Here is a 24893-nt window from a genome sequence, read left to right on the forward strand (position 1 = left end):
TGTACTCAAAGTGCATAGTGTACATTACGCAGAGATCCGAAAAGCATTAACTGAAGGATGAGACAACGCAGGCAAAGTGCATTACAAAGCACTCAAAGAGCACATAACTCTGCTGAGGCTGCACGACCTTCTGAATTTATTATTCTATTAATAAAATGTTCGGAAATTTGTCATGTTGATTGGTTGATGGCGTCCATCAATTTTGGAGGATACCTAAAACCTGTCTGGGAATATTAGGGCTTTGAACAGAAATAAATTTCTATTGAGGCAGACTCACAAGAACCAAGTTGTGTGTGTGTGTGTGTGTGTGTGTGTGTGTGTGTGTGTGTGTGTGTGTGTGTGTGTGTGTGTGTGTGTGTGTGTGTGTGTGTGTGTGTGTATATGAGTTATGTTATGTCCTCCTGCTGCAGAAACATAGACTGCACAAATGGCTTTCGGTTTTGCATCCTTTCGATATAGATTTATATACAGATAACTGCATTTCTTTTCTGGTTGCAGTAGTATGATGCATTTAAATGCATCAATCCATTTATGGTCTTTATCAATATTTATCAGTTTTGTTAAAATATTATCGAGGAAAACATACAGTACTGTGCAGAAGTCTTGAGTCACCCCTCATTACTTAATGTTGCTAGGAAAATGGGAAATAGGTGCAGAGATTTGCTCAAACATATGTATTCATATGTTGCTCATATACATCCCGAGAACCAGCCTATTCATTTATGTCCTCTTTGGGTTGTATCTTTTGACCTTATTGAGCTACCCTACCCCTAAGTCACCTAAAAGTTCAATGGGAAGGTTTGTTTTCCCTCTGTTCTCAGGAGTATATGCATATGTATGTTGCACATATATCTTTGCAAGTACATGATAATGTAAAGTCTATGAGGCAAAATTGAGTTTGTGCAATTCTAGAGAGCTTAAAGTTAATATTTAGTGTGACCACTTTCAAGCTTATGATTTCTTTCAGTAGTCTTCAGGAATAATTCTCCAGGCTTCTTGGAGGACATGCAAAGTTCTTCTTTGGATGTTGGCTACCTTTTATTCTTCTCTCTTCCAAGCTGATCTCACACTGCTTCAGTAATGTTGAGGTGTGGGCTCTGGGGAGGCCAGTCGATGACTGATAGCGTGCCATTGTGTGTTTTTCTGTCTGGGTATGGGTAAAAATTCAAATTTGGATTAATCACTCCACAAGACCTGTTATCACTGATATTCAGTCCATTCCTGAGTAATTTGTTGTACCTCAGCCTTGTTTAACCTTCTTAAGTATGGCTTCTTGACAGCCACCCGTCCACTGACGGCATTTCTGACGAGGCTTCAGTGAACAGTGGATGGATCAGCTTCATCTCTCAGGTCTTGGTTCAGATCTTTGATGGATTTTTTTTTTTAAATTTCTTAACAATATGACTCTCTGGTACTGTTCATCAGCTTGAGATGTTTTTTTAGTCCTCCACTTCCTTTATCTTTCTTGAGGACACACTGCACACCATGCTGACATTAAGAATCAACCTGTTGGTACAAAAATACAATTTTATGCCTGTCAAACTATGTTATCTTTGCCATGTTTCATAGGTTTATCTGACAAATGGGAACGATTTTCTATGCTGTTGTGTCAGGCTGCCAACAAAGTGCCTAAAGATACAATTTAAGATTATTTTTTGCTAATCCCAAAAAGTTGAGTCTGTTAATCTGGACATGAGTTAGAAGTCTTTTGAATGGTTTGAATGGTTCATAGGTGTGTGTTAAGTAACAAAAAACATTCATGTGAAAGCTCCCAGATACAAGGACTAGACTGAAAACGAGTGACAAAGCAGCCAATGTCCAAAGAAAAACTTCAAAGGACTTTCAGGAGAATTATTGAAGAAAACCATGTTAGCAGATTACAAGATAGTCTATCTCCTTGGAAGCAAAGCATAAAGAAACGAGGGCTGATTCAAGATTTTTTTTCACAACACCGTAAATATAAAATCTAACTACATGTAGTGAAGATAGAGGTGAAAAATAACACAAATCCCCATAACTTGTTAAAATGCATATCTGCATCTTTTATGCACGTCCGGATTGATGGAATAACCTCTGCATAACAATTGTCCCGAACATCCCTGGGTGTAAACAGACGTACCCTGAGCTAACAGATTCATCTGGAGTCATAGATTTATTGGAAAATAAATGCAACCTTTGAGTCACAGTTGAGGTGTCGCGAGAGCACGGTGGCACTTATCAGCATCGAAAACAAATCACTTGTTTTCCGCATAATTCTTCTCCATATTTCTGTAAAATGCCGTATGTCAAGTAGGTTGTTAACTAAGAGGGAAACAAACAAACAAGGCAGAGCTGATAAGAAAAATCTTTTTTGTCGGAATTACAATAGATAAAAAAAATAAGTCCTAGTGAGAGATATGGTTAATGGGAACACGCGGCAGACTTCATATTAAATGATATTTCATTTCCTGGGGATTTAGACAACCCATCAATCATGCTTTGCAACGAGACACTAATATATGACCATTCCAGGATAAATCAGATTTTCAAATGTCCTGCATTGGTTACGTTTTGAAAAACACGAGTCGTATCTACTGATACAGACACTGATGCGCGCCTCGTCCCTGTTTTTGTTCTCCCTCAGGCCTGCTGAGATTGGAGGAACTGGTTCGCCGCTTTCTCATCTCCCGGGAGACCCTGTCAGTCAGGATGCTAGATGACAACCTGGACCCTACGCCTCTGCTGAAGGAGATCCGTGACGACAAAGTGGCCACGATCATCATTGACGCCAACGCTTCCGTCTCCTATCTCATCCTCAAGAAGGTGAGTTCGCAAACGTCAATACGTTCCCCAGAGCCACCTACACATTTTCAGGAGTCGAAGCTACTCTTGCATACAGTGCAAGCAGTATGTCTCAAGGGGGTTCGCGTATATCTCTCTTTTATGTACCCACATGAAGGGCATGCGGAGCTCACCATCTGTAAAATAATAAAACAACTCGCTCGGAGCTCCACAGGCTACACATTTGTTGTTGTTACTGAATTAACATCTATTTTTACCTTCTCTGCCCTCCAGAGCTGCATAGGGAACAATATTTATGCGTGTCTGCCAGCAACGATCACTTACATTCTTATGAAAGTATTTGACAAAAGAACATCTTTTGCTGGGATGTGGTGCAGATGTTACCCAAGCTTGTTCTGATTCATGGTACGGCTTGTAACGGCGATAGCCAGCACAGTGAGTCATGGCTTGAATGTGTATGGGATGTTTTTACTGGGTATATTTGAGCCGCTGCCCGCCCTCAGCGAAATGTCCTAGTGTTAGCCTGATGATGTAAAACTGTGATTAACGTATGCTCTCTCCACCCCCTCCCCACTTTTCTCCCTCACACCCTCTCCCCTTTTGTACCCCGACTGCTTCCTTTCCTCTCTGCCTGTCCAGTAGCTCTCCTCCTTTGCCCCCTCTTTGCCTTTATCAATCCGTCCATATCCTCCATTATTCTACCGTTTCCGCATTCTCCACTTGTTTGATCTTATTTCCTCTCCCTCTCTCTTTTTGTCTCGCAGGCGTCAGAGCTTGGGATGACATCAGCATTTTATAAGTACATCCTCACCACAATGGTAAGAGTACGCAAATTGTTCCCCTTCCCTTCTTCTGTCCTCTCTTCCTTCATTTTTCCTCCTTCCTCTCTCCTGCTTTTCCTCCTCTTTCTGTCCCTTTATGAGCCAGCAAAGGTGTTAACAGGAAGAAAGTACTCAATAGGTGGAAGTACAGAGAGGTGAGGGAAAAAAGAGAGAGGCGAAGAAGAAAGAAGAGGGAGACATTTGAAAAACGAATTACTGTATGAAGATGTGGATGTGCAGAGGAGGATGGTGGGAGGAAAAGAGAAAATAAAGTGGGGGTCTGGGGTGGAGGTGATGACAGATGTGATGTGCCCTTTTTCTTCTGCCACCCGCCACCTTCCCGAAGCTTGCGGTGTTTTCATCCTTCTCCTTGATATGCTCCCCTCCTTTTCAAGCATTTGAATAAATGTACCATTTTATGTTGCGCGTCTGATTTTTATTTTTTCACTTTCCTCTCTCTGCCCTCTGTGCGGGATGTGGTCCTGTGCTTTTAGATGTACTTGTATGCATATTACTTTGAAAAAAAAAAAAGAAAACTCTGTTCCATTAACCTCTATTTTCCTTGTATCTCAGTCTCCGCCTTTCTTCTAGCTCTCCATCAGAGATTAGATGCTGTCACTCCCCGTAGCCTCTTTTTTTCTTTACCACCCTCTTCTATTGCACAGTATTTTTCTTCTGTGCTAAGATTTGATAGCCTGTCAACATCACCCTGTCACACACCTCAATTTTCTCTTTTTCCTGCAAACACCCTCCCCACTCCTCCTCCTCCTCTTCCTCTGTAGGACTTCCCCCTGCTGAGACTGGATGACATAGTCGATGAGCAGTCCAACATTGTCGGCTTCTCCATGTTTAACACCACCCATCCCTTCTATTTGGAGTTCATCAGGAGCCTCAATCTGTCTTGGAGGGAGGGCTGTGACCTAACGTACCCCGGCCCTGCGGTCAGTATCTCGAGCCCATGAGTACTCATGCGTGCACGCTATTAGAGCTAATTTTTAATGCTTTGTTTATATGCCACACAACATTAAGCTACTTTATTCCTCACACTGATTCATGGAGCACTTAAACGACTCCAGCTAGTCTTTTGCTTGTATTTAATGGGTATTGATGTATCCATCTTTGTTTCCTACCCATTGGTTTACTCGAACCTCTACATCTTTTCCCTCCTCTTCTTATTTTCCTGCCTTCTCCCCCCCCCCCCCCCTTCCTTGTTAATCTTTCAATCCTCTCTGCACCTCTAATTCCCGTTAACTCTTTTTTTCTCTTTCTCTCTTCTTGTTTCTATCCATCTCACTTTTCCCCCGCCTCCCCTCTCCACCTTCCACAGCTTTCTTCAGCGTTGATGTTTGACGCTGTGCACGTGGTAGTGGGGGCAGTGAGGGAACTGAACCGCAGTCAGGAAATTGGAGTGAAGCCACTCAGCTGCACCTCACCTCAGATCTGGCAACACGGGACCAGTCTTATGAACTATCTGCGCATGGTAAAGCTCCATATTTACTATATGTCCAAAGCAGGAAACAAGATGTAACATCAGTTTAATCTTCTTTTTACATTCACGCTTTTCTTAACATCCTTGAGTAAACTGCGACTCCTATTTATTAACGCTAGTAAGATTAGTGTTGCTGCAATTAGCATTTATTTTTAGAGTAGGTTAAACTTGAGAAAACACAGAAAATACTGTTTTAAAATTGCTATTCTACAAAGCCTCAGGTGACATCTTCAATTAGAGCTTGAAACAGTTACCGCACTTGGAGTACTGAGTCGATGGAAATAAACCTACCATAATTTTTATAGCCAGTTAATTATTGGAAAGACTAAATATGAGCTGTTTCCAGCCATAAAAAATTGAGGATTTTCCTTATGTGAAATTAAACTGACTCTTAATGTTTGGGAATGTTGGTTAGCAAAAACGAAATATCATTTTGTGACCATCTGCCGCTCCCATCAGCGCGTTAATGATCCACCCCACTCGCTGCTCACGATGTGGATTTTGATCTCAGACACACACCTGTCACATTTTGTGCCTGTAACTAGGTTACAGTGTTGGACAAATTATTCAAAACCTCCTTTATGATGTTTTCTGCTAGAGCTGAGTTCTCCAAGACTACATTTGGAGAACACACACAGAGAAAAACAGACTCCCAGGGGAAAAACAACAACAAACAGTTAGTTTGATAAGTATTTGGACAATAACACAATTCTTGTGATTGTGTCTTTGTACACCGCCACAGTGGATTTTAATTCAAACAATTAAAATGTGATTGAAGTATAGACTTTAAGCTTTAATTCACAGGGCTTAACACAAATGTCACATTAATTGTTTAGGAATTACAGACACTGTCAAACACAGTTCCCCTTGTTCAGAGGCTTAAAAATAATTGGATCAAATAACACAATTTCAAATTTGAGAATTGCTTTTAATACATGGCTGAAAATCCTTTGACTCCCAGATATCTGGAACCCATGGACATCACCAAATGCTGTGTTTCCCCTCCCGGGATGCTCTGCCATGGTTTATCTGGAGCCACCTACACTTGCTGCTTGTTTGTGGGGCTCCCTGCACTTGGTTTTACCTTCAGTGACTGAAACACTGCTCTGATGACCTGTGATCACGAGATTTGGAGACTTGGCTACTCACAAATATCCTATTTCTTTGCCTTGGAAACTCTTGGGATGCTTTTGCAGTTTGCTTCGGGTCATTATCCATTTGCGCAGTGAAGGACCGTTCAATCAGTTTTGCAGCATTAGGCTGAATCTGAGCAGAGAGCGTAGCCCTGTACACTTCAGAATTCATCCTGCTACTTCTATCTGCAGTAACATTATCGATAAACACCAATAATGTGGTTCCCATGGCAGCCATGCATGCTCATGTCGTATGCTTCAGATGATGAGCTGTTTCTCTCTTCAATACTGATGAAACAAGTTCTTCATGTTTCATCAGTCTGTAGAATGGTTTTCAAACCAAACTCTTTCAGATGTTTTCTCTCCAATCTTGCCTTGTTGTTCTTGAGTGTAACCAGTAGTTTGCAGCTTGTTGTAGACCCTCACAAAGGTCTCTCTTGATTCTGTCTTTGATAATGACACGGCTATTTCCTCAAGAGTTGTCTTGATTGGTTTGATGTTGTGAAGTTGCTTTTCTTAACCAAGGAAAAAATATGCTCATCTACTTTATCTGTCTTTCAGGCCTATTATTAATAATGATGATAGTAATAAAAACAATAATGACAATAATAGCTATTTTATAGCACTTTTTACCATTGCAAAGTGTTTCACAGTTCGAATAAAAACCATGAATTAAAGATAAATATGAATGTTGTAGCATACAGACACGTAGTCAAACACTCGGTCTTGCATTCATTAATACAAACACACTTCCATACACACATTAGATGTAAATTATGGCCAAAGAAAGATGCTTTTTCAGATCACCTCTCTGACTTGCATTGGCATCTCGTTGGACCTCATACTGAGTTCAAGAAAACGGATAAAAACTACAATCAACCTCCACTTTTATCTGCTTAACTTGTCAAAGGAACACGGCTCATCTGGCAATGAAAACTGCTTGTCAAGCATCCAGTTACCTTTGGACCTCTGAAAATGTTAATGTAATACTTATTTAAACTCCTTGAATTAAAGCTGAAAGTCTGCACTTTAGTCACGTATTGAATGTTTGATTTAAAAGCCTCTGTGTTTGTGTAAAGACCCACAATTACAAAATTCTCCAAAAACTCGCTACAAAAACTTGGTACTTTGTAGCATATTAAAAAACTGAATGAAAAATCCAATAAATAGACTTATTCAATCTCCAAACATAGGTGTAGTATAAAGACACGCCACAGCAGTTTCTACACCGTCAAGATCACATTTTACCATAAAGACACACAAAAGAAACAGACAGATAAAAATGATGGCTTCTCCTCTTCATAGTGATTAAAAGCAGAGAAAAGCAAAGATGCATTAGCAGCATGTGTTCAGAAAAGACTCATAATTATTCATGACTCGTCATTTTGTTTAGTTTTCTTTTAACTGAAATATTGATAAATGAGAAGAGTACAGCTGAAATGTGTATCATCCTCATCTCATGTTGCATGTAACCTCTGTGTTTTGTTGTTCTTTGTCATCTCCCATCTCTGGTCGTCTGTTTCTCTCATCGACGACCTGTTGTCAAGGCAGCTCGAGTCTCATCTCTCACTGCCCCCGCCCCACCGGCCCGACATCTGTCTTTGTTAGTCAACATCATGGTGTGCTCCATCTTCAGCGCTGCGCCATTCATCATAGTTCTCGCTTACTGTGCCAGCACCTGGCTTTTGAAGAGAGGGAGCTGAGCTGTGAGCTGCAGGTCTGAGTCTTATTAGAGAGCTCTTGACCCTCTCTGCTGCTCTGCCTGAGCCTCTCGTCAGTCAGTTTCTCCTAGTTGATCCAAAACTGATCATCCTTGTCTAGTCCAGCCTCAGATGCTTTCTCTGCCTGTCTTAGTCTTTTTCCCTCTCTTTCCTCCTGATCACTGGTGATACTTTCTGTCTAACCATGACCGCTAGTGAGAAGAAGTATGTTTGCTTTATGCAGAATGCTGGCTTAGTTTATTTCTCCACATCTTTTCATGTTTTCTGTGTTCTCCACTCTCTGTTTTTCTTACCTTTCCTTCTCTCCTTCATGCTTCTGTCATACTTCCTCACCTCACTCTCTGTCTACCTGCCAGGTGGAGTACGATGGTTTGACAGGGCGAGTGGAGTTTAACAGCAAAGGTCAGAGGACCAACTACACCCTGCGGATCCTGGAGAAACACAGAGGAGGCCACAAAGAGGTCAGAAGTCACCTGCTATCATGCAGCAGCCAGGTCACATTGCCCTCAGGTTCTGGGTTAGTTACAGGTCACTTGTCTCATTTCAGAAAGCCTGCAGCGGCGTTTAACACGAGGTCAGCTTCATCACAAACTCCACTGATAGCAACCATATCTTTACTCTGTGATATACGTTTTATCTGAGATGCGGCTCATGTTTGAACAGTGGTTTCAGTTTGAATTAAATCTACATTTCACTGATTACAAATGTGGAGTGTTAAAGCACGGGAGCTATTTTCCTAAAGATTTGCTCGATTATTTGTTTTCTGATCTAAAAATATAAAACCTCTGTGTCATAAACGACACATTTATTTTCTTTTTATGTTTACAAACAATAGCTTGACATTGGTTTGCAAAAATCTGTGTTTGATATTTGCCTTAAGCTCAGTGCACAGCAGACAGGTGTGCAGCTCTGCTCTGGTGTTTGTTTTTGTCTCGTATAGAACTGGATTTGCTTTAGGCTTAGTTTTAATCCGTATTTGATTTGGACTCTGTCCTTAATTGAACTCTGAGCTGGATTGTAGCTTGCAATAAGCTACACTAATGTGATCAATGATGGTTCCTTGAAAATCTTGTGCTCATCTTTTTTCACAGAAATGGATCAGAGGTGTAGGTGTAGTCTAACAATCAGATAGGTTTGAGTACATTAAAGGCTGGGCCATGAATCAATATCATCTCCCATTCCCTTTCAACAGAAATGTACCTTCACAGTACGGCCATGTTGGACAGGAGTAGAACCGAAGTTAGCAATTTTAATGAGCTAAGTTTTCACAGTGAAATGCAAATAAAGCACAGCTCATGTGGAGAACTCGGGGGACACTCAATTAAAACAATTAAAACAAAAAGCACACTCTTAACAGAAGTGTCAAAACCTACCTAACTTGTCTTGTTAAAATGAAGAAAAAATGAATTCTGTGCTCCCTTTCCTACTCTAAACAAACCAAGAGTACAGAATAGTTTTTCTAAACAAAGTGCAGCCTTAACTGTGGTAGAAGGAATATCAATGAGCAGAGAAAACAGGTTCACCATTGGCACGGTCTCCAGGGTGCAGCAACAGATTACAAAACTTCAAAGAGACTAGAATTCACTGACAAGCAGTGTGCACCAAACTACAACCGTCCTCTCGAACAGAGACACGCTCAAAGGGGCGGCACGGTGGCTCTAAATCACAGGAACAAGTGAAGGCACCATTTAGCAGCACACTCTAATCAGCATTTAAAGCCAGAATATGGGAACAAACTAATTAATGCTAAAAGTGAAAACATATATTTAATGTGCCCCTGCTTTAACTTTATTTGACTGGCAGTATGTAGATATAGTTATTGGAAAGCAAACACTGAGTATTGTGGATGATACACAGCAATGTGTAGCAGGAAAAACACTGTGTTTACTTGACAATGAATATAATTGAGCAATAGTGTTTTTTTTAATTGCTGAATTTGTAATAATAATAAAAATAACTTTTTAAAGTCTCATGCTTCGAGTTTGATCTCTTGAACTAGTCAAGCACAGGCCACAGCAGATTAGTTTAGGCTAGTTGGACAATGCTACCAAACTGTTGGCAGGCCCAGCAGCAAATGAGGTGTTCAGGAGCATTTTGGTACATTATTGTGACAATGCAGTCCACATGAGTAAGCTAGAAGGAAAGGTGAGGGCAGGTGGAAATCTAAGTGCATTCCACCTGCATTCACTAAATGAAGTATACACACCACTGCAGCCTCCGACTGAGGGGGAATTACGCTGCAGTTCATTGGCTGGAGGAAACACTTCTTTTTCACCTCCTCTTAATGTCTTCCTGGGCTCTGCACTTGGCCAGCTGTTTTCCATGTTAACACAAAATGCCACCTGCTACATATACTTAGAGGTAGACTTTTACTTAGTTGAGTGTTAACTCGAGGTAATGAACATTTTAACTCTGCTCCTCCCCTCTCTCTGCACAGCGGCACCCACACTCCAGGCAGGCAGCGGTGGATCACAGATAAAAAAACTCCTCTTAAATGTCAGGGCAGGATAAAGAGTGTCACAGGAAAGCTGTGATTCTGTCTGTGGAGTCATTACCTCTTCTTTGACCTATTGAAAGATGTACAGTAATATCTCCTGAAGAAATGCCTCTGCGAGCTGCTTTTCCACCCAGCGGATTGGTTAGGTCATAATCACACACTTATGTACCTAAGTGACTTTACAGTCTCCATAAAATGGAAATATGGGAACAGTATTTATGCAATTTAAAAAAGGTGTGCGTAAGGGAAAAAAAAAATTACAGTGGAACTTCTGATCATGAATGCCTTTCATTACCGCCTTTGCCATCTTGTCCCAGCTCATTGCTCTGCTTATAAACAGGAGCTTTTTTTCCCAAAGTGGTGCATAGTACTGCGAGTACATATACGGCTCCGTGGGGAACAATTAACTCGTTATGCATATGCAGAATCTAACAGTGCGGAGCCCAAGTCCCAAAACATGAAACGTGCAAAAGGTGTTTTTAACAATAAAACAGCTGCTGTATATTATTTATCTAACAATAACAGCTTATTTTTTGTCACGCTTCTTCTTCATGTTAGATCGGTATCTGGTACTCAAACAACACCCTGGCAATGAACTCCACCAGTCTGGATATTAATGTCTCAGAGACGCTGGCAAACAAGACCCTCATTGTCACCACCATACTGGTAAGGTCACGGCTGCTCTCTGACGCTCCACATTAGTGAGATCAGAGTTGTTTTTTTGCTGCTTCCCAGGCTGTTCCGGAGCTCGTGCTGTGTTGTGGTCTGTTTCTGATAATTTTGCTGTCGCCGCTGTAACTGTCATAGAAACTGACAGATCACCGAGGGAGATGTGTAACTAAAAACCAGACTGCTACAGTCCTGGTCTACTGATTATGTCCAAACCCAATAAGCTGTCTCCTTGTAGGGTTTGGACATATGATTGATATCTACAGGTTGGTGTAGAGATGTGAAAGAAACACCCAGAAAGATAGATTCAAATTCACTGAATCCTAAAATACTGTTAACATCCTGTGATAGCACACTGTGTTAGCTAATTAGCCTTTTCTAAATCAGTCTGTTGATTGTTGATGATGCGTAACTGTTGAAGCCAAATTTCATAACAGCGAACATTACGCCGTTTATGGGGGAAATTAAAAATAAACATGGAAAACATCTGAAGCAGCTCGAGCTTTAGGACAAAACAAGAAAGAACAAAAAAAGGAAAGGAAAGGGAAAGAAAACATCTTGTTTCTGTTTCTTGGGTTGTGTCAGATATGAAGATGTTTAGCAGTAAAGAAAAAGCCATTTTGCTGTATTCTCCCAAGATGTAGACAAATTCACTGTTGTTTGTGTGTTAGAGGGTTTGGGCTGGTTTAGACACATGATGCAAGCTTTATGAAACAATTGTTGTTGTTTTTTTTTTATGTCAATACATTTGGCGCACTGCTCAGATCTGCAAGAACACCGCCTGCCTTCCCTTGATACCCTGGTTTTTCTGCGTCGATCCATTTCGTGGCTAGACAGTGGTTACTGAATGGTTTTTTCTACCCTTACCTATGTCTGTAGCTATCTTCCACAATCCAATTTATGTCTTTTAAACCAATTTAGTATTGGACTTCCATAACTGTAGGGGACTCACAAGAGGGAGATAAAAATGGCCTAAATTGATTCTGCTCAAGCTGCGATATCTTGACTTTTAGCACTGGGCAAGCTCCAAGAACAACAACTCTAAAATTCCCAAGATGCATCTGTGTATTGTTCTTTAAAAAAAGCTTTCTAGCCTTTTCAGTTAGGAAAAACTAATTAATGCACCTTTTGATAAGTAAAATGATTACAATGTTAAATGTCTTCTCTTTTAAGTGCCTTTAATTTGAAATGACTGCCAGAGTTATCTTTGAAGACACAAATTCAGGCTTTTACAAAATTGTCTGTGATTCCCTAATAGAAAAGTGCTGGCATTCCCATGTCGCTGGAAAAATGGTTATTTGGCTTGTTGCGAAGAACACAATACCATACGTGACTGTGGAGTAAATATAAAGCCAGTTAGCGCAGAATAGCATAGCATAAGTATTGAGGTTTCTCACATGACATCATGGACACATTACGCCACCATACTGGATGTGAGAAAACTACTGGTTGCTAGGGAAACCTGTATTACCAGACTGGTTGCCTGTACTGTAGTTCCTGTAGGTTTCTGGCTTTTGCTGGATGAAATTGGTTGCAAAGAAGATGGTGCACCAAAAACTTTCTAGTGATTACTTTGTTTCTTAACAGGTTGCCATGGATGCCTGTAGCTTTTCACATACTTGCTAGTACTGTACTCACCAAGCGGTAGTACAGCTTGATAAAGCCTGACACAAACCAGAAATAGAGATGGCTTGCCTTCAAAGTAATAAGTTTTGCCTCAGCACTGCAGTTAGCGTGTTTCAAAGGGCACAACTTTTACTCCATTTCCAGCTTGCATCCACTTTTCAGTTTCACTACAGCTTGGAGAGTAGCTGTACTGTGTTTGTAGGACGTCCGTCACTTCCATGCGAACTACAACTGCAGCAGAATGCAAGTTGTTTTCCCCCCCAGAGCTGGGTTTGGTGATTTGGCAACTTCTAGCAACCACTTGAAAATGACATGAGATGAGATGATGAGATAGCCTTTATTTGTCAGTTGCAGTTGCCCACAACCGAGATGACAGACCTTGCCGACCGTACATACAATACACAAACATCACATTGGGGAGACAGGTCAGGCTAGGTAGCAAGGGAAAAAAAACCTCGAAATGTGTAACACAAAAGGATAATACAGGAATCCACAGGTATCAACACACCATAACACAATAAAACACAGACAAGCAACATGGAAGAGTATTCCAGTGTGTACAGCTGATCTGGGACCGCTGCAATCTTCTATTGCGCCTCCAGCTGATCCGGTGTCCACATCGGATGGGGGGTAAGCATGGGAGGAGGCGTTGGATTTGGGGGAGGGAGTGTGATAGTGAGGGTGTATCAGTATCAGTGTACATGTTTTGTCCGTGTTCAGCTGAGAGGAAGTGTCACCACGTCCGGCTAAGCAAGGTCAACAGTGTCCAGTGGACCCAGGTGGCCTTGAAGGAGGTACAAAGAGTTCTGACAACAATCCTTTTATCATGGGAAGAATTTGTTGTTCCAGTCAGCTTCAACCTTGGCAGGCCTTCAGCTGGCGCCAGGGGGGCTGCATGAGTGGAGATGGTGAATGTTTGAGTTTAGTGCGAACAACTGCATCCAATTTTTACAGTTGGTCTAATGTCCGTTACTGGTCACCAATTATCTCAATTCCCGTTGTTCTTCTCCAAGATCTTATCCATATTGCGTTCAAAACTCAGTCTGAGTACTCACACCCCTGCCAATCGTCTATCATGTCGGCCAGCCTTATGGGATTTTGAACAGCTGTAGCCGCTTCCTGTTCTTTGATAAGCAAGACCAAGCAGGTCCAAGCCAGCTTCAATCAGCCCGAACTCTGTTATTGTGGTTCCAAATTGGTAGATGTCGTTCATTGTCCTCCATCGAGAGTGTCGCCAGACACACGACGCAACCGACCATCGAGTATCCGGCAGCAAATGTCTCCGCAGGACAATCGGGCTCTTCCAAGCCCAGCAGGGTGTCAATTCCGTTACGGGACCAGTTGATCAAATCCATAATTCTTTAGGTTTTAGAGAACAAGACTGGGAAACTCTTTGAGGGTTAGAGTTAGACGAGATTAGACAAACACATAGAAGCAGCAGCTGGGAAGATAAGAGAGGGAGAGGGGGAAAGATGCGTCCGCCTCCTCCGAGAGCCAAAGAGAATCAGGGAATACTCATTTTCCCTCATCTGGTGGTTGCCATATGGTCTAGGCCCAAGTGACTGTGGGTTTACTCACTTGATCCTTCATTGTCACCATTATTGTCACACCAAAATAGCAGATAAGTTAACATTATGTTGTCAGTGGTCATCTTTCTGCATAAACCTCAATATAAGTGAACTTTGAATGAGTTGTAGGTGAAACTCATTGCGAGTTTCATCGTGTTTCCGGCCTTTTGCTTAGCTGTCTTTTATTTTAGTGAACTCAGCTCTGATCCAGGCAGATCAGCTGATCTCAGTGCTGGCCCTCTTTGGCTCTACTGTTCACCTGACACCCTCCTACACATCCAATTGGCTATTTCATTCAGGGCACGCCATTGAAGCTACTATAGCCTGCAGACCAATCCTCAGCAAATCCTCTCTTTCTTTCATGCTATATCTGACATAATCAGCGCTGTATCTTTCTTCTTTGATGCCTGCTTTGTTTTGTGCTGAGGTTCTTGCTGCTGTTCTGCGGGCCTCTGACGTTCCACATATGTGTATGAAGGATGGCCCACAACAGAGCTATGTCATCAAACATAAAATCCTGCAGATAGAAATATAAATCTCCCTTTGGCTGTAGTGATCCTGACTTAACACTCTAACTTTTTTCCTTTCTTGTGTGTCTTCATGCCAGAGAGCAAATAAGCATATTCCCCCAAACTTTCAAGCCATTGCTTTAATCTAGCAAATAATCTCTGATCAAGCAGATATTTATAGTTTTGGACTGAGACCTCGTCATGTGTCCCTCATGTTCAGGAGAACCCATATGTGATGCGTAAAGACAACTACCAAGACTTCCAGGGAAATGACCAGTATGAGGGCTTCTGTGTTGACATGCTGAGGGAACTGGCAGACATCTTGAAATTCTCCTTCAAGATCAAGCTGGTGGATGATGGCCTGTATGGGGCCCCAGAGCCCAACGGCTCTTGGACTGGCATGGTTGGAGAGCTAATCAACAGGGTGAGTACTCTCACTCCCTCTCCAAGTGTTACACACACACAAACACAGACACATGCACATGCACACTCCAGAAACACAGAAACATGCACTAATATTCTAAGCAGTTTCCCTACAAAAGGAGGCGTATAATGAACAGACAACTATGTATGCACACACTGCCACACCAGACACACACACTCACACTTGCTCTGTAGCCCCAAACCACAACTCTGCTGTAACTTCCCATGTTTCAAATTGCCCTCAGAGGGGAGTAAGACTCTTATCTAGGACAAAAGCTGACTTGATAATTCCCCAAAAGAGAGTGGTAACATAGCCTAAAAATCATCTGCACCATCTTTCCTCTCTGTAACACCCCCCCCCCCCCCTCCCCATTTCTTTCTGTCCAGGCCTAGTGTGCCTCTGATAGACACTCTGGTTGAGGCAGGCTAATGAGAGCCCCTCTCTGCTTAATTACCATACGGTATACTTCAATTACCAGGCTGTGGTCCCCATGTGGGGCATGCCACACTGGTGCTCCCCCAGCTCTCCACGCTTCCTCTCTCCCTGCCCTCCCCACTGCCTGATCACTCAGCTCTAATTAGCGGTCCATGTTCATCAATTAGCTTTTAATGGAAGAGATGGAGAGGAGGCAGTGCAACCAGAGACCTGCAAGGTTTTATACAGGTGGAAAGACCAGTCACCCAGTGCTTACTCGCAATTAGCCTCATTTTTATGGTGGGTAATGGGTGTGAGGCAGAGTGCACTTCTGTATGTTTCTGCAAATGTATTTTCAAGTGCATAGTCAAACTTTTAATTTTTCATCATTCAAATAAACATTTTGAACAAGAAGAGTGCTACATTAGTCCGTCTATTTTGCACTCCTACCTGACCATTTGTTGTTGTTTTTTTCTTGCCTCTCATTCACTTTCTCTCTCTCTCGCTCTCTTTCCACAAATCTATCTTCACAAATCTTCCAGAAAGCAGACCTGGCCGTGGCAGGTTTCACCATCACATCAGAAAGAGAGAAAGTTATCGACTTTTCTAAGCCGTTCATGACCCTGGGGATCAGCATCTTGTACAGAGTTCAACTGGTGAGGGTGTTATCTAGGCCTGTGCACACACTGGCTGATACTCGCTACAGATCTTGTGCTGGATTTTATTTCTTTTACCTTCACTGCTTTATTGCCAACTGGGTCATACAGAGAACGACAACTTGCACTTGTTAAAATGAAGCTTAAGGAATCTTATCTTCGAAGCTGATGATTGTATGTCTGCAGTATCCTGCAGGCTGCATCCACTAAGTCCACACTGAAATTTATAGGTATAATTCATATTGCTCAATAAGTCAGTGTGCTGTAACTGGGCAACAGCTTTACATTGCTAATGAGGCTTTGGATCTAAGCCAAGTATGCTTCAGCACCAGGCATTGTGAAACAGAGTGTTTATGGATTGTAGCATTAGCACTGCAGACTTTAGTATCAAAGTGCAGTGAAGGACACTGCCCTCCTGTGGTGCAAAGGGGACTCTCCCTGACAACTGAGACATTGAGACCTTGTTTTCTAACAGATTGTAGCTTCCTGTATGTCCATTAGTCACCATCTGTCTCTGCTTCTACAGCTTTCTACTTTTCTTTCTTCTCTTCTATGCACCAGGGTCGGAAGCCCGGTTATTTCTCCTTTCTCGATCCCTTCTCTCCAGCCGTCTGGCTCTTCATGTTGCTCGCCTACCTGGCTGTCAGCTGTGTGCTGTTCCTGGCTGCAAGGTCAGTGCATTACATCACACACTGTACTGATTGTCTGCAGTTCACATCAGAGCTCCATCATTTTTTATCTTGTTGAACACAAGTCACCTGTCACATATTGAAATTTCTTACCTTATGCAACCTACCGCAGACAGTTTTGACAAAGGTCGAGTGACTGATTGGAGATGACTTGAGTGATGTGACAGAGGTACATTACTGTGTTGCAGCTTGTCCTCGAGGTCACCTTACTTTACCTTTATTTTTCGCATCAGGTTAAGCCCCTACGAGTGGTACAATCCTCACCCATGTCTTCGTGAGCGCAGAGACATGCTGGAAAACCAGTACACTCTGGGAAACAGCTTGTGGTTCCCTGTTGGAGGCTTCATGCAGCAGGGATCAGAAATAATGCCCAGAGCTTTATCCACCAGATGTGTTAGTGGAGTGTGGTAAGTTATAATATGATTACAATGCATTTGTTTGTGTTTGTCAACCAGTATAAAGTCCACGCCTACTCAGAAATATGTCTTGCATTCATTGTCTCTTCACTCGTAAGTTTGTCCTTCACTGTTTAGAAAGCTGTTTATACTGAGTTGACATTAGTAGGCTGATTACAGATTCCTCCGCTGAAGGGAAAAGTTTCTACAATATAAATTTAAGACGCGGCTGGATGTGGAAGTGAGTGAGGAAGAAGGAGTCAGCTACTTTATTGATTTTCTCTTTTTATAACACAGGCACAGATTATTATTCAAAGCAGCATTCAAAGAGTATTTTTCTTGAGGGGATTTTGGCCTTTTTTATCAGACTTTTGAGAAATTGTGTAAAAGGTACTGTATGATGTTCTAATACATTTTACATGTTGCCAAATGCAAGCTATCAATTATATTTGAATAGGATTTGGTTGCGCATAGGTCAGTAGTTTGTGTGGAGAACAAAACAGGATTTACCTTTCCCATCATTCGATCTAGAAACCATTAGCAATCATAGCTATGATGATGATTTAGCTTTTTAAAACGTATCTGATTTATAAAACACTGACAAGCACCAAAACCTAGAACACTGGCTGCACCAGAAGGCTGCATAAAAATGGGTTGTTACCCACAGAGACTAAGCGAGCAGAATAGCTGATGCTTGCATGGGTTTTTGCTAAACACAAACCCCCACCACAAAACAGTAACTACTGAACAGTAGAAGCAGTGAAGATAATAGGAAAATAATACAATATTAGTAAAGTTCAATATTTAAATCATTTAAAGTTAATTTGTATATCACCAAATCGCTACATCAGACATCTCAAGGGGTTTTATACTGTAAGTTAAAATCCATACAGTACTTTGGAGAAGATCATAGTAATCAAATGACTCCCTGTGAGCATGAACTTTGTGATATTGGGAAGGGAACCTTTAGCAGAGTTGGGCTCAGGAAGGCTGCCGCGATGGCTCGGGGTTGAGGGGAAAGAGAACACAGGGAGACAGGAAAAAACACAGACTAGGAGAGATTGCAAACCAAATTTGAATTGCTGAATACACACGGGAAGTGAAAAGAAATGGAAAATGGAGAAGAAATACTCAGTGCATCACAGAAAGTCCTGCAGCAGTCTGACCCTATTGCACCATAACCAAGGGATGGATCAGGGCGCCCTGATCCAGCCTTAACTATAACCTTTAGCCAAAAGGCAAATTTTAAGTCTAATCTTCAAATTAGAGAGGGTGTCTGTCTCCTGAATCCAAACTGGGAACTGGTCCCAAAGAGGAGAGGCCTGAAAGCTGAAGGGTTTGCCTCCCATTCTACTTTTAAAAACCAGGAAGATATAATGGGGCCTTTTATGATGGGAGATTTTAAATTAAATTCTGAATTAAATAGGGAGCCAGTGAACAGAAGGTGATATTGGAGAATTATAAACTTTTTTCGGATCTCTCTTAGTGCTCATACTGAAGGGGTTTGCATTAACTGGGGATTTTTAGAGAACTTCTTGAGAAACATGACAATGATGAATAATTCTTCAGCATCACTTAGCCAGGATATTTTAATTTTAGAGATGAACAGATAAGACCTACATGTTTGTTTAATATGTGCCCTGAAGGAAAGAAATGGTCAAAAATGAGTGTTACTGGAAGCCAAGATAATGCCATCCTGAGTATCTGGTTAGACATGTTTCTAATATTTTTTGGGCTAAGTGCAATTTAGATGCAGGAATTAGGAGATCATTCACGCCTTTGTGTCTTTAAGACATGCCTATAGTTTAACTACTTGATTTGTATTATCTGACTTAATCTAAATAGCAATGCAAATATATGCTATATCTTCTAATAGCAATGTCTAAGAGTATATAATAGCAAAGGTGGGCTCAGATCTCTGTAATAAAAGTTTGTGGTCAACAGTATAAAATGCTGCACTGACGAGCACAGAGATGAGTCCACTGTTATAAGAATATCATTTGTAACTTTCACTAATGCTGTTTCTGTGCTGTGATGAATTCTGAATCTTGACTGAAACTCTTCAAATAAACCATTCCTCTGCAGATGATCAGTTAACTGTTTTACAACTATTCTTTCAAGGATTTTGAAAAGAGGAACGTTGAAGATTGTTCTATAATTATCTAAGACAGGTGGATCAAGTGGTGGCTTTTAAGTAGAGGTTTAATTACTATTACTGTAGTACGTAGCCTATTGATAGAGCTAAATTAATCATATTTAGAATTGTAGCTTTAATTAATGGTAAGACCTCTTTGAAAGTCTTGTAAGAATGAAGACTGACAGAGATGTTGATGGTTTAAAGGACGAAATGACTGAAGTTCGTTTAGAAGGATTGTTACAAGAGAAAAAGTCTAAATAAATATCCATAGTATTGGCTACAGTGCTTAAAAGAAGGGTTGGAATTTTCCTGTTTTACTCAATCTGTGACAAATAGCTTTACAGAGGGCTTTTTATAGAGCAACAAACTGTGTTTCCATGCAAAGTGAAGAATTTCTAGATTAGTGAGCTCTTTAGCTGAGTTATCTGTTTTAAAGCGTATGTTTGTGGGTTATAGCAGGGAGTCAAGCATCTCTGATTTGTTGGTTTCTTTACAGAGGAGCCACAGTAATCAGGGCCATACACAGTGAGGATATTAACAAGATAATTAAGCTCTGGGAGTAAATTTTGGGTAGCTGTTCTGCATTGTGTTGTTACAAAGCATTAAAGAAGATAACAAAGAAGAAAGCACTTCTTTATATTTTGTTACAGCACTTTCCAAAAGACATGCAGTGCACTGAATTTGTTTTCCAGTGCTCTGTAGTCCATTATTATTTAACGCACTAAGTGTTATTAAGTGTTATTAAAACAAAAGGAGGGTTTTCAGGGGATACTGCTCAATGTTCAGTTTCTATGCTATAAGTCAGGACAAAAGCCAGAGTGTGATTAAAACAGTGAGTGAGCTCATTTAAATTTTGAGAGAAGAAAATTGAATCTAATAATAAATTAAATTCAATGTTGAGGCTGTCATTTTCAGCATCTACATGAATGATCACCCATTATAATTATTTTAACAGAAATGAGAACTGAATGCTATAAAGAGGGCCAAGTGGACGATGGATGACTACAAATAAAACAGTTTTCTTGTATTTTCCAATTAAGGTGTGCAAGGTTAGGAGTAAAGCTTTTGAATTAATTTTTAGTTGATTGATAACCTAGAGTGACAGATTGCTGCCACTCCTCCTCCTCAGCCTGTGCTTCAAGGAGTCTGATGCTTGATGTGACTTTGGGGTGTTGAGTTGTTTAAACTAATAAATTATGCCTTAGTAAGGTTCCTGTGAGGCAAAATAAATCAGTATTTTATCCATTACTAACCATTTTTATAAAGTAAAAACACATGTTAATACTTTATAATCACCAGATAATCAGGTTCCAAACAATACATGATTTTCCTTGTTAACTATTTTGAGTATACGGTATATATTTTTTAAAAAAATATGGTAAATACAATTTTAAGGCCCATGTCTGCAAGAGAATAGTTCATTTTTTAATGTCATTTAAAACATTTTACTGGATGTGTCATTAAAAAACTGTTTGAGTCCCGTAGTTTTATGGAAACGGTTGACAAAAGCTCACTAAGCTCACAGAAATACTAGCCTGACGGCACTCCAATAGTGAGAGTGAATGTGAGAAGAGGCACAAGAGAACGAAATAATAACCACTGAGGAGATAAAGGAAGACAGGAACAGCTAGATTACAGGGAGGTGAGCAAGATGTTAAGCATAGTCAGTACATGATGTTCTCTTTGAATAAAGTTTGTAGACATGCAAGAAGTCCCATTTTCAATGTTATTAGTGCGGAGTATCTAAAGTGATGGGAAAATAGATGTGAAGCTACAATCATTGCACTGAAGTGTATTATCATTTGAAAATGATTAAGTGGGGCTATTTTACTGTGACACTTTTTAAGATGTTCAATTTGATAAACGTCCTGATGTGTCAGGTGTTTCCTTTGCTGGGTTAACTCAAACCCAGCAAAGTGTCTCTACTGATATTCGCCAAAATAACTGGTGTATTATGTATGAATTTTGCAGCTTATCAATACCATGATGGATCACTGTTGCCACTCCAGTGGTGCTTTATCTCTCCCTTCATCTCTCTTTTTCCTCGCCTTTTTCCACCTTGCAGGTGGGCTTTCACCCTGATCATCATTTCCTCCTACACGGCCAACTTGGCGGCCTTCCTGACTGTCCAGCGGATGGAGGTTCCCATTGAGTCTCCAGACGATTTGGCCGACCAGACGAACATCGAGTATGGCACGATCCACGGCGGGAGCACCATGACCTTCTTTATGGTGCGGCTCCGGTTGTGCTTGGGTTCGGAATTTGGGAATAATTATATGTGTGCTTTTATCCGTGTTAAATATTTGTTTGTGTAGCTGTTTGGATTGACTAACTCCCTAAATCGCTCTGATAGCAATTCAGGAAATAGTTGTTCATAAAGTTTTCTATGTGTTACATGTAATGGACCGCAGTGCTTCTCTCTTCATTGCTGAGAACAGAGTGAACGATTATCCTCATATTTGCCACTCTGTCTCTGAGTTTCTCTCTTGTTTTCTTTATGGCTGTTTGTGTTTGTGTTAAGTGGCTGACTGCCTGTGTTTGCTTATGAGAATGCTACCGGCATCTGTGTTGACATCTGTGTTTGTCATAGTGTGGGTGTGCGCATGTGTGTGTGTGTGTAGGTCTTGTATTTGTGTGTGGGTGTGTTAGTATAGAGGAGTGTGTGTAGGTGAGTGTTTAAAAAATGTATGTTTATATGTTGGTAAATGGCAAAATGCCAGTTAGAGTTTATTTTTCAGTCACTAGTGTTCGTCCAAATGGCGGATATAAGAAAGAATGGTGTGTGTTTGCCTACATAAGCCAGTTTCATTGCCACAGTACATTACCCCACTCAATACCTAATCCACACACGCATACACAATCTCATTGTTGTACACAGATGCTACCATCTATACCCTTTTCCTTTCTTCTCCCATACAAAGAGATACTACATGTAATTGTACATTTAATCCTGTTTTGGACCTTGCCATTTTTTGTTAAGTGCTGAACCACCTCCTGTGTGCTGATTTACTTCCATCTGTATGAAAGATGATGCATTGTCACGGCGGGGTGCGCCGATGTGTGCGGAAACAGGACCCAAAAGCAGATGATGACGAGGAATAGTAATGATTAACAGAAAAGTGAACCTTTATTGCGATGACGGCAGGAAATGAACCAAGAGACCAAAGCAAACAGGCAAAACACTAAGAAACAAAACACTGAACTGACAAAACACTAAGAAACAAAACACTAAAGGTACTAAGACCAAAAACTATAACTATGACCGAGGTGGAAAAATAAACAGGCTATGACTATGACTCTGGTGAGAATAAACAGACGAACTGACAATGGCATGAAGAAAACAAAAGGCTTAAATACAGACATGAGGTGATCAGGGGAAGTGGCGACACATGAGGAAACAGCTGACTGACATGAATCTAATGACAGGACCAGGAGGAGTGAAACTAAATACAATGACCAAAGAACACATGACACTGTCAGAATAAAACAGGAAACACTAAAACTAGACATGACAATACAAACTTAACATACCAAATACGTGATGAATAATGCAAGAACTCAAACAGAAAACCCAGGAACAATAACTGCCTAAACTAAAGGCAAATAGGAAATACCACAAAACTAACAACATCTCAAAAAATGAGAACAATACAAAGAAAGCTCAAAGTGCTGGGTCGGAGACCCAGCCTGTGACAGAGCTCCCCCCTCAAGGGCGGATTCCAGACGCCCTAAAACCTCGAAAAACAAAACCAAAAACAACCCACCAAGGGCGGGCGGTGGGGGTCCAGGACGGAGGGCCAGAAACAAGGCCAAAAAAACCCAAAAACAAAACGTCCATCAAAATCACAGGAGCGCAGGGAACAGTTCAGGACTCCTCAGGGGGCCGACCCGGAGGGTGACGGTCCAGAAAATCATAGTTCATGTGATCAGGGGGCCGGCCCGGAGGCCGACGGCACAGAAGTCCATGGTCGAACAGTTCCGGGGGCCGTCCGTGCGGACGGCAATGGTGGCGACATGGAAACCGTTCAGGGGGCCGACCGTGCGGACGGCAACGGCGTAGAAACAGTTCAGGCGGCCGACCGTGCGGACGGCAACGGCGTAGAAACAGTTCAGGTGGCCGGCCGTGCGGAGGGCGGCGGCGGCACCCAAGTGTCAGGCGTACCGGCCGAGGCTTGGAGGGCACAGGACCAGGTGACGCTGAAGACTCTGAGGCTGAAGCCGAGGCCGGACCAGGCGAGGACGAAGACTCTGAGGCTGAAGCCGAGGCCGGACCAGGCGAGGACGAAGACTCTGACGAGGACGGACCAGGCGAGGCTGAAGACTCTGAGGCTGAAGACGAGGACGGACCAGGCGAGGACGAAGACTCTGAGGCTGAAGCCGAGGCCGGACCAGGCGAGGACGAAGACTCTGAGGCTGAAGCCGAGGCCGGACCAGGCGAGGACGAAGGCTCTGAGGCTGAAGCCGAGGCCGGACCAGGCGAGGACGAAGGCTCTGAGGCTGAAGCCGAGGCCGGACCAGGCGAGGACGAAGGCTCTGAGGCTGCGGCTGACGAAGCACAGGCTGGAGCTGCGGCTGACGAAGCACAGGCTGGAGCTGCGGCTGACAAAGCACAGGCTGGAGCTGGTCCTGGCGTAGCAGAGGCAGAACCAGGTGACAGTGAGGCAGCCACAGGTGGTGAAGCAGAAGGTGGCCAGACGGGCTCCTCAGGCCCTCCAGCTGACGAGGCGTGAGGCTGGACGGGCTCCTCGGGCCCGCCAGCAGACGTGGCGTGAGGCTGGACGGGCTCCTCGGGCCCGCCAGCAGACGTGGCGTGAGGCTGGACGGGCTCCTCGGGCCCGCCAGCAGACGTGGCGTGAGGCTGGACATGGCGAGGCTGATGTGGTTCTCCTGAACCTTCAGCAGACGAAACATGAAGCTGGCTGGGTTCTCCCGAACCTCCAGCAGACGAGACATGAAGCTGGCTGGGTTCTCCTGAACCTCCAGCAAATGAAGCATGAAGCTGGCTGGATTCTTCTGAACCTCCAGCAGACGAAGCATGAAGCTGGCTGGGTTCTCCTGAACCTTCAGCAAACGAAACATGAGGCTGGCTGGGTTCTCCTGAACCTTCAGCAGATGAAGCATGAAGCTGGCTGGGTTCTCCTGAACCTCCAGCAGACGAAGCATGAAGCTGGCTGGGTTCTCCTGAACCTCCAGCAGACGAAACATGAGGCTGGCTGGGTTCTCCTGAACCTCCAGCAGACAGAACATGAAGCTGGCTGGGTTCTCCTGAACCTCCAGCAGACGAAACATGAGGCCGGACGGGCTCCCCGGGCCCTCCGGCTGACACTGAAATTGGCCGCACCAGCTGTACCTCCGTCTCTGGCT

General features: G+C 42.4%; 1 protein-coding gene across 9 annotated transcripts in view; it reads left to right on the top strand.

The window, feature by feature from the left end:
* grik5 (glutamate receptor, ionotropic, kainate 5) overlaps window positions 1-24893 on the top strand; it is a 112032-nt gene that overhangs the window by 60348 nt on the left and 26791 nt on the right. For all 9 annotated transcript variants that reach the window (XR_013973414.1, XR_013973415.1, XR_013973416.1 and 6 more), the window contains 11 exons: window positions 2624-2802; window positions 3546-3599; window positions 4385-4543; window positions 4930-5082; window positions 8302-8406; window positions 11001-11108; window positions 15035-15238; window positions 16195-16308; window positions 16870-16979; window positions 17231-17404; window positions 21595-21760. Coding sequence is in view for 4 of the 9 variants with exons in the window: in XM_080896690.1 (XP_080752816.1) it covers window positions 2624-2802; window positions 3546-3599; window positions 4385-4543; window positions 4930-5082; window positions 8302-8406; window positions 11001-11108; window positions 15035-15238; window positions 16195-16308; window positions 16870-16979; window positions 17231-17404; window positions 21595-21760 (1526 nt within the window). In the remaining 5 variants the exon portion in view is untranslated. The remainder of the gene's footprint in view (window positions 1-2623; window positions 2803-3545; window positions 3600-4384; window positions 4544-4929; window positions 5083-8301; window positions 8407-11000; window positions 11109-15034; window positions 15239-16194; window positions 16309-16869; window positions 16980-17230; window positions 17405-21594; window positions 21761-24893) is intronic.

This window comes from Rhamphochromis sp. 'chilingali' (assembly GCF_963969265.1).
Source record: "Rhamphochromis sp. 'chilingali' genome assembly, chromosome: 11".
NCBI lineage: Eukaryota > Metazoa > Chordata > Actinopteri > Cichliformes > Cichlidae > Rhamphochromis > Rhamphochromis sp. 'chilingali'.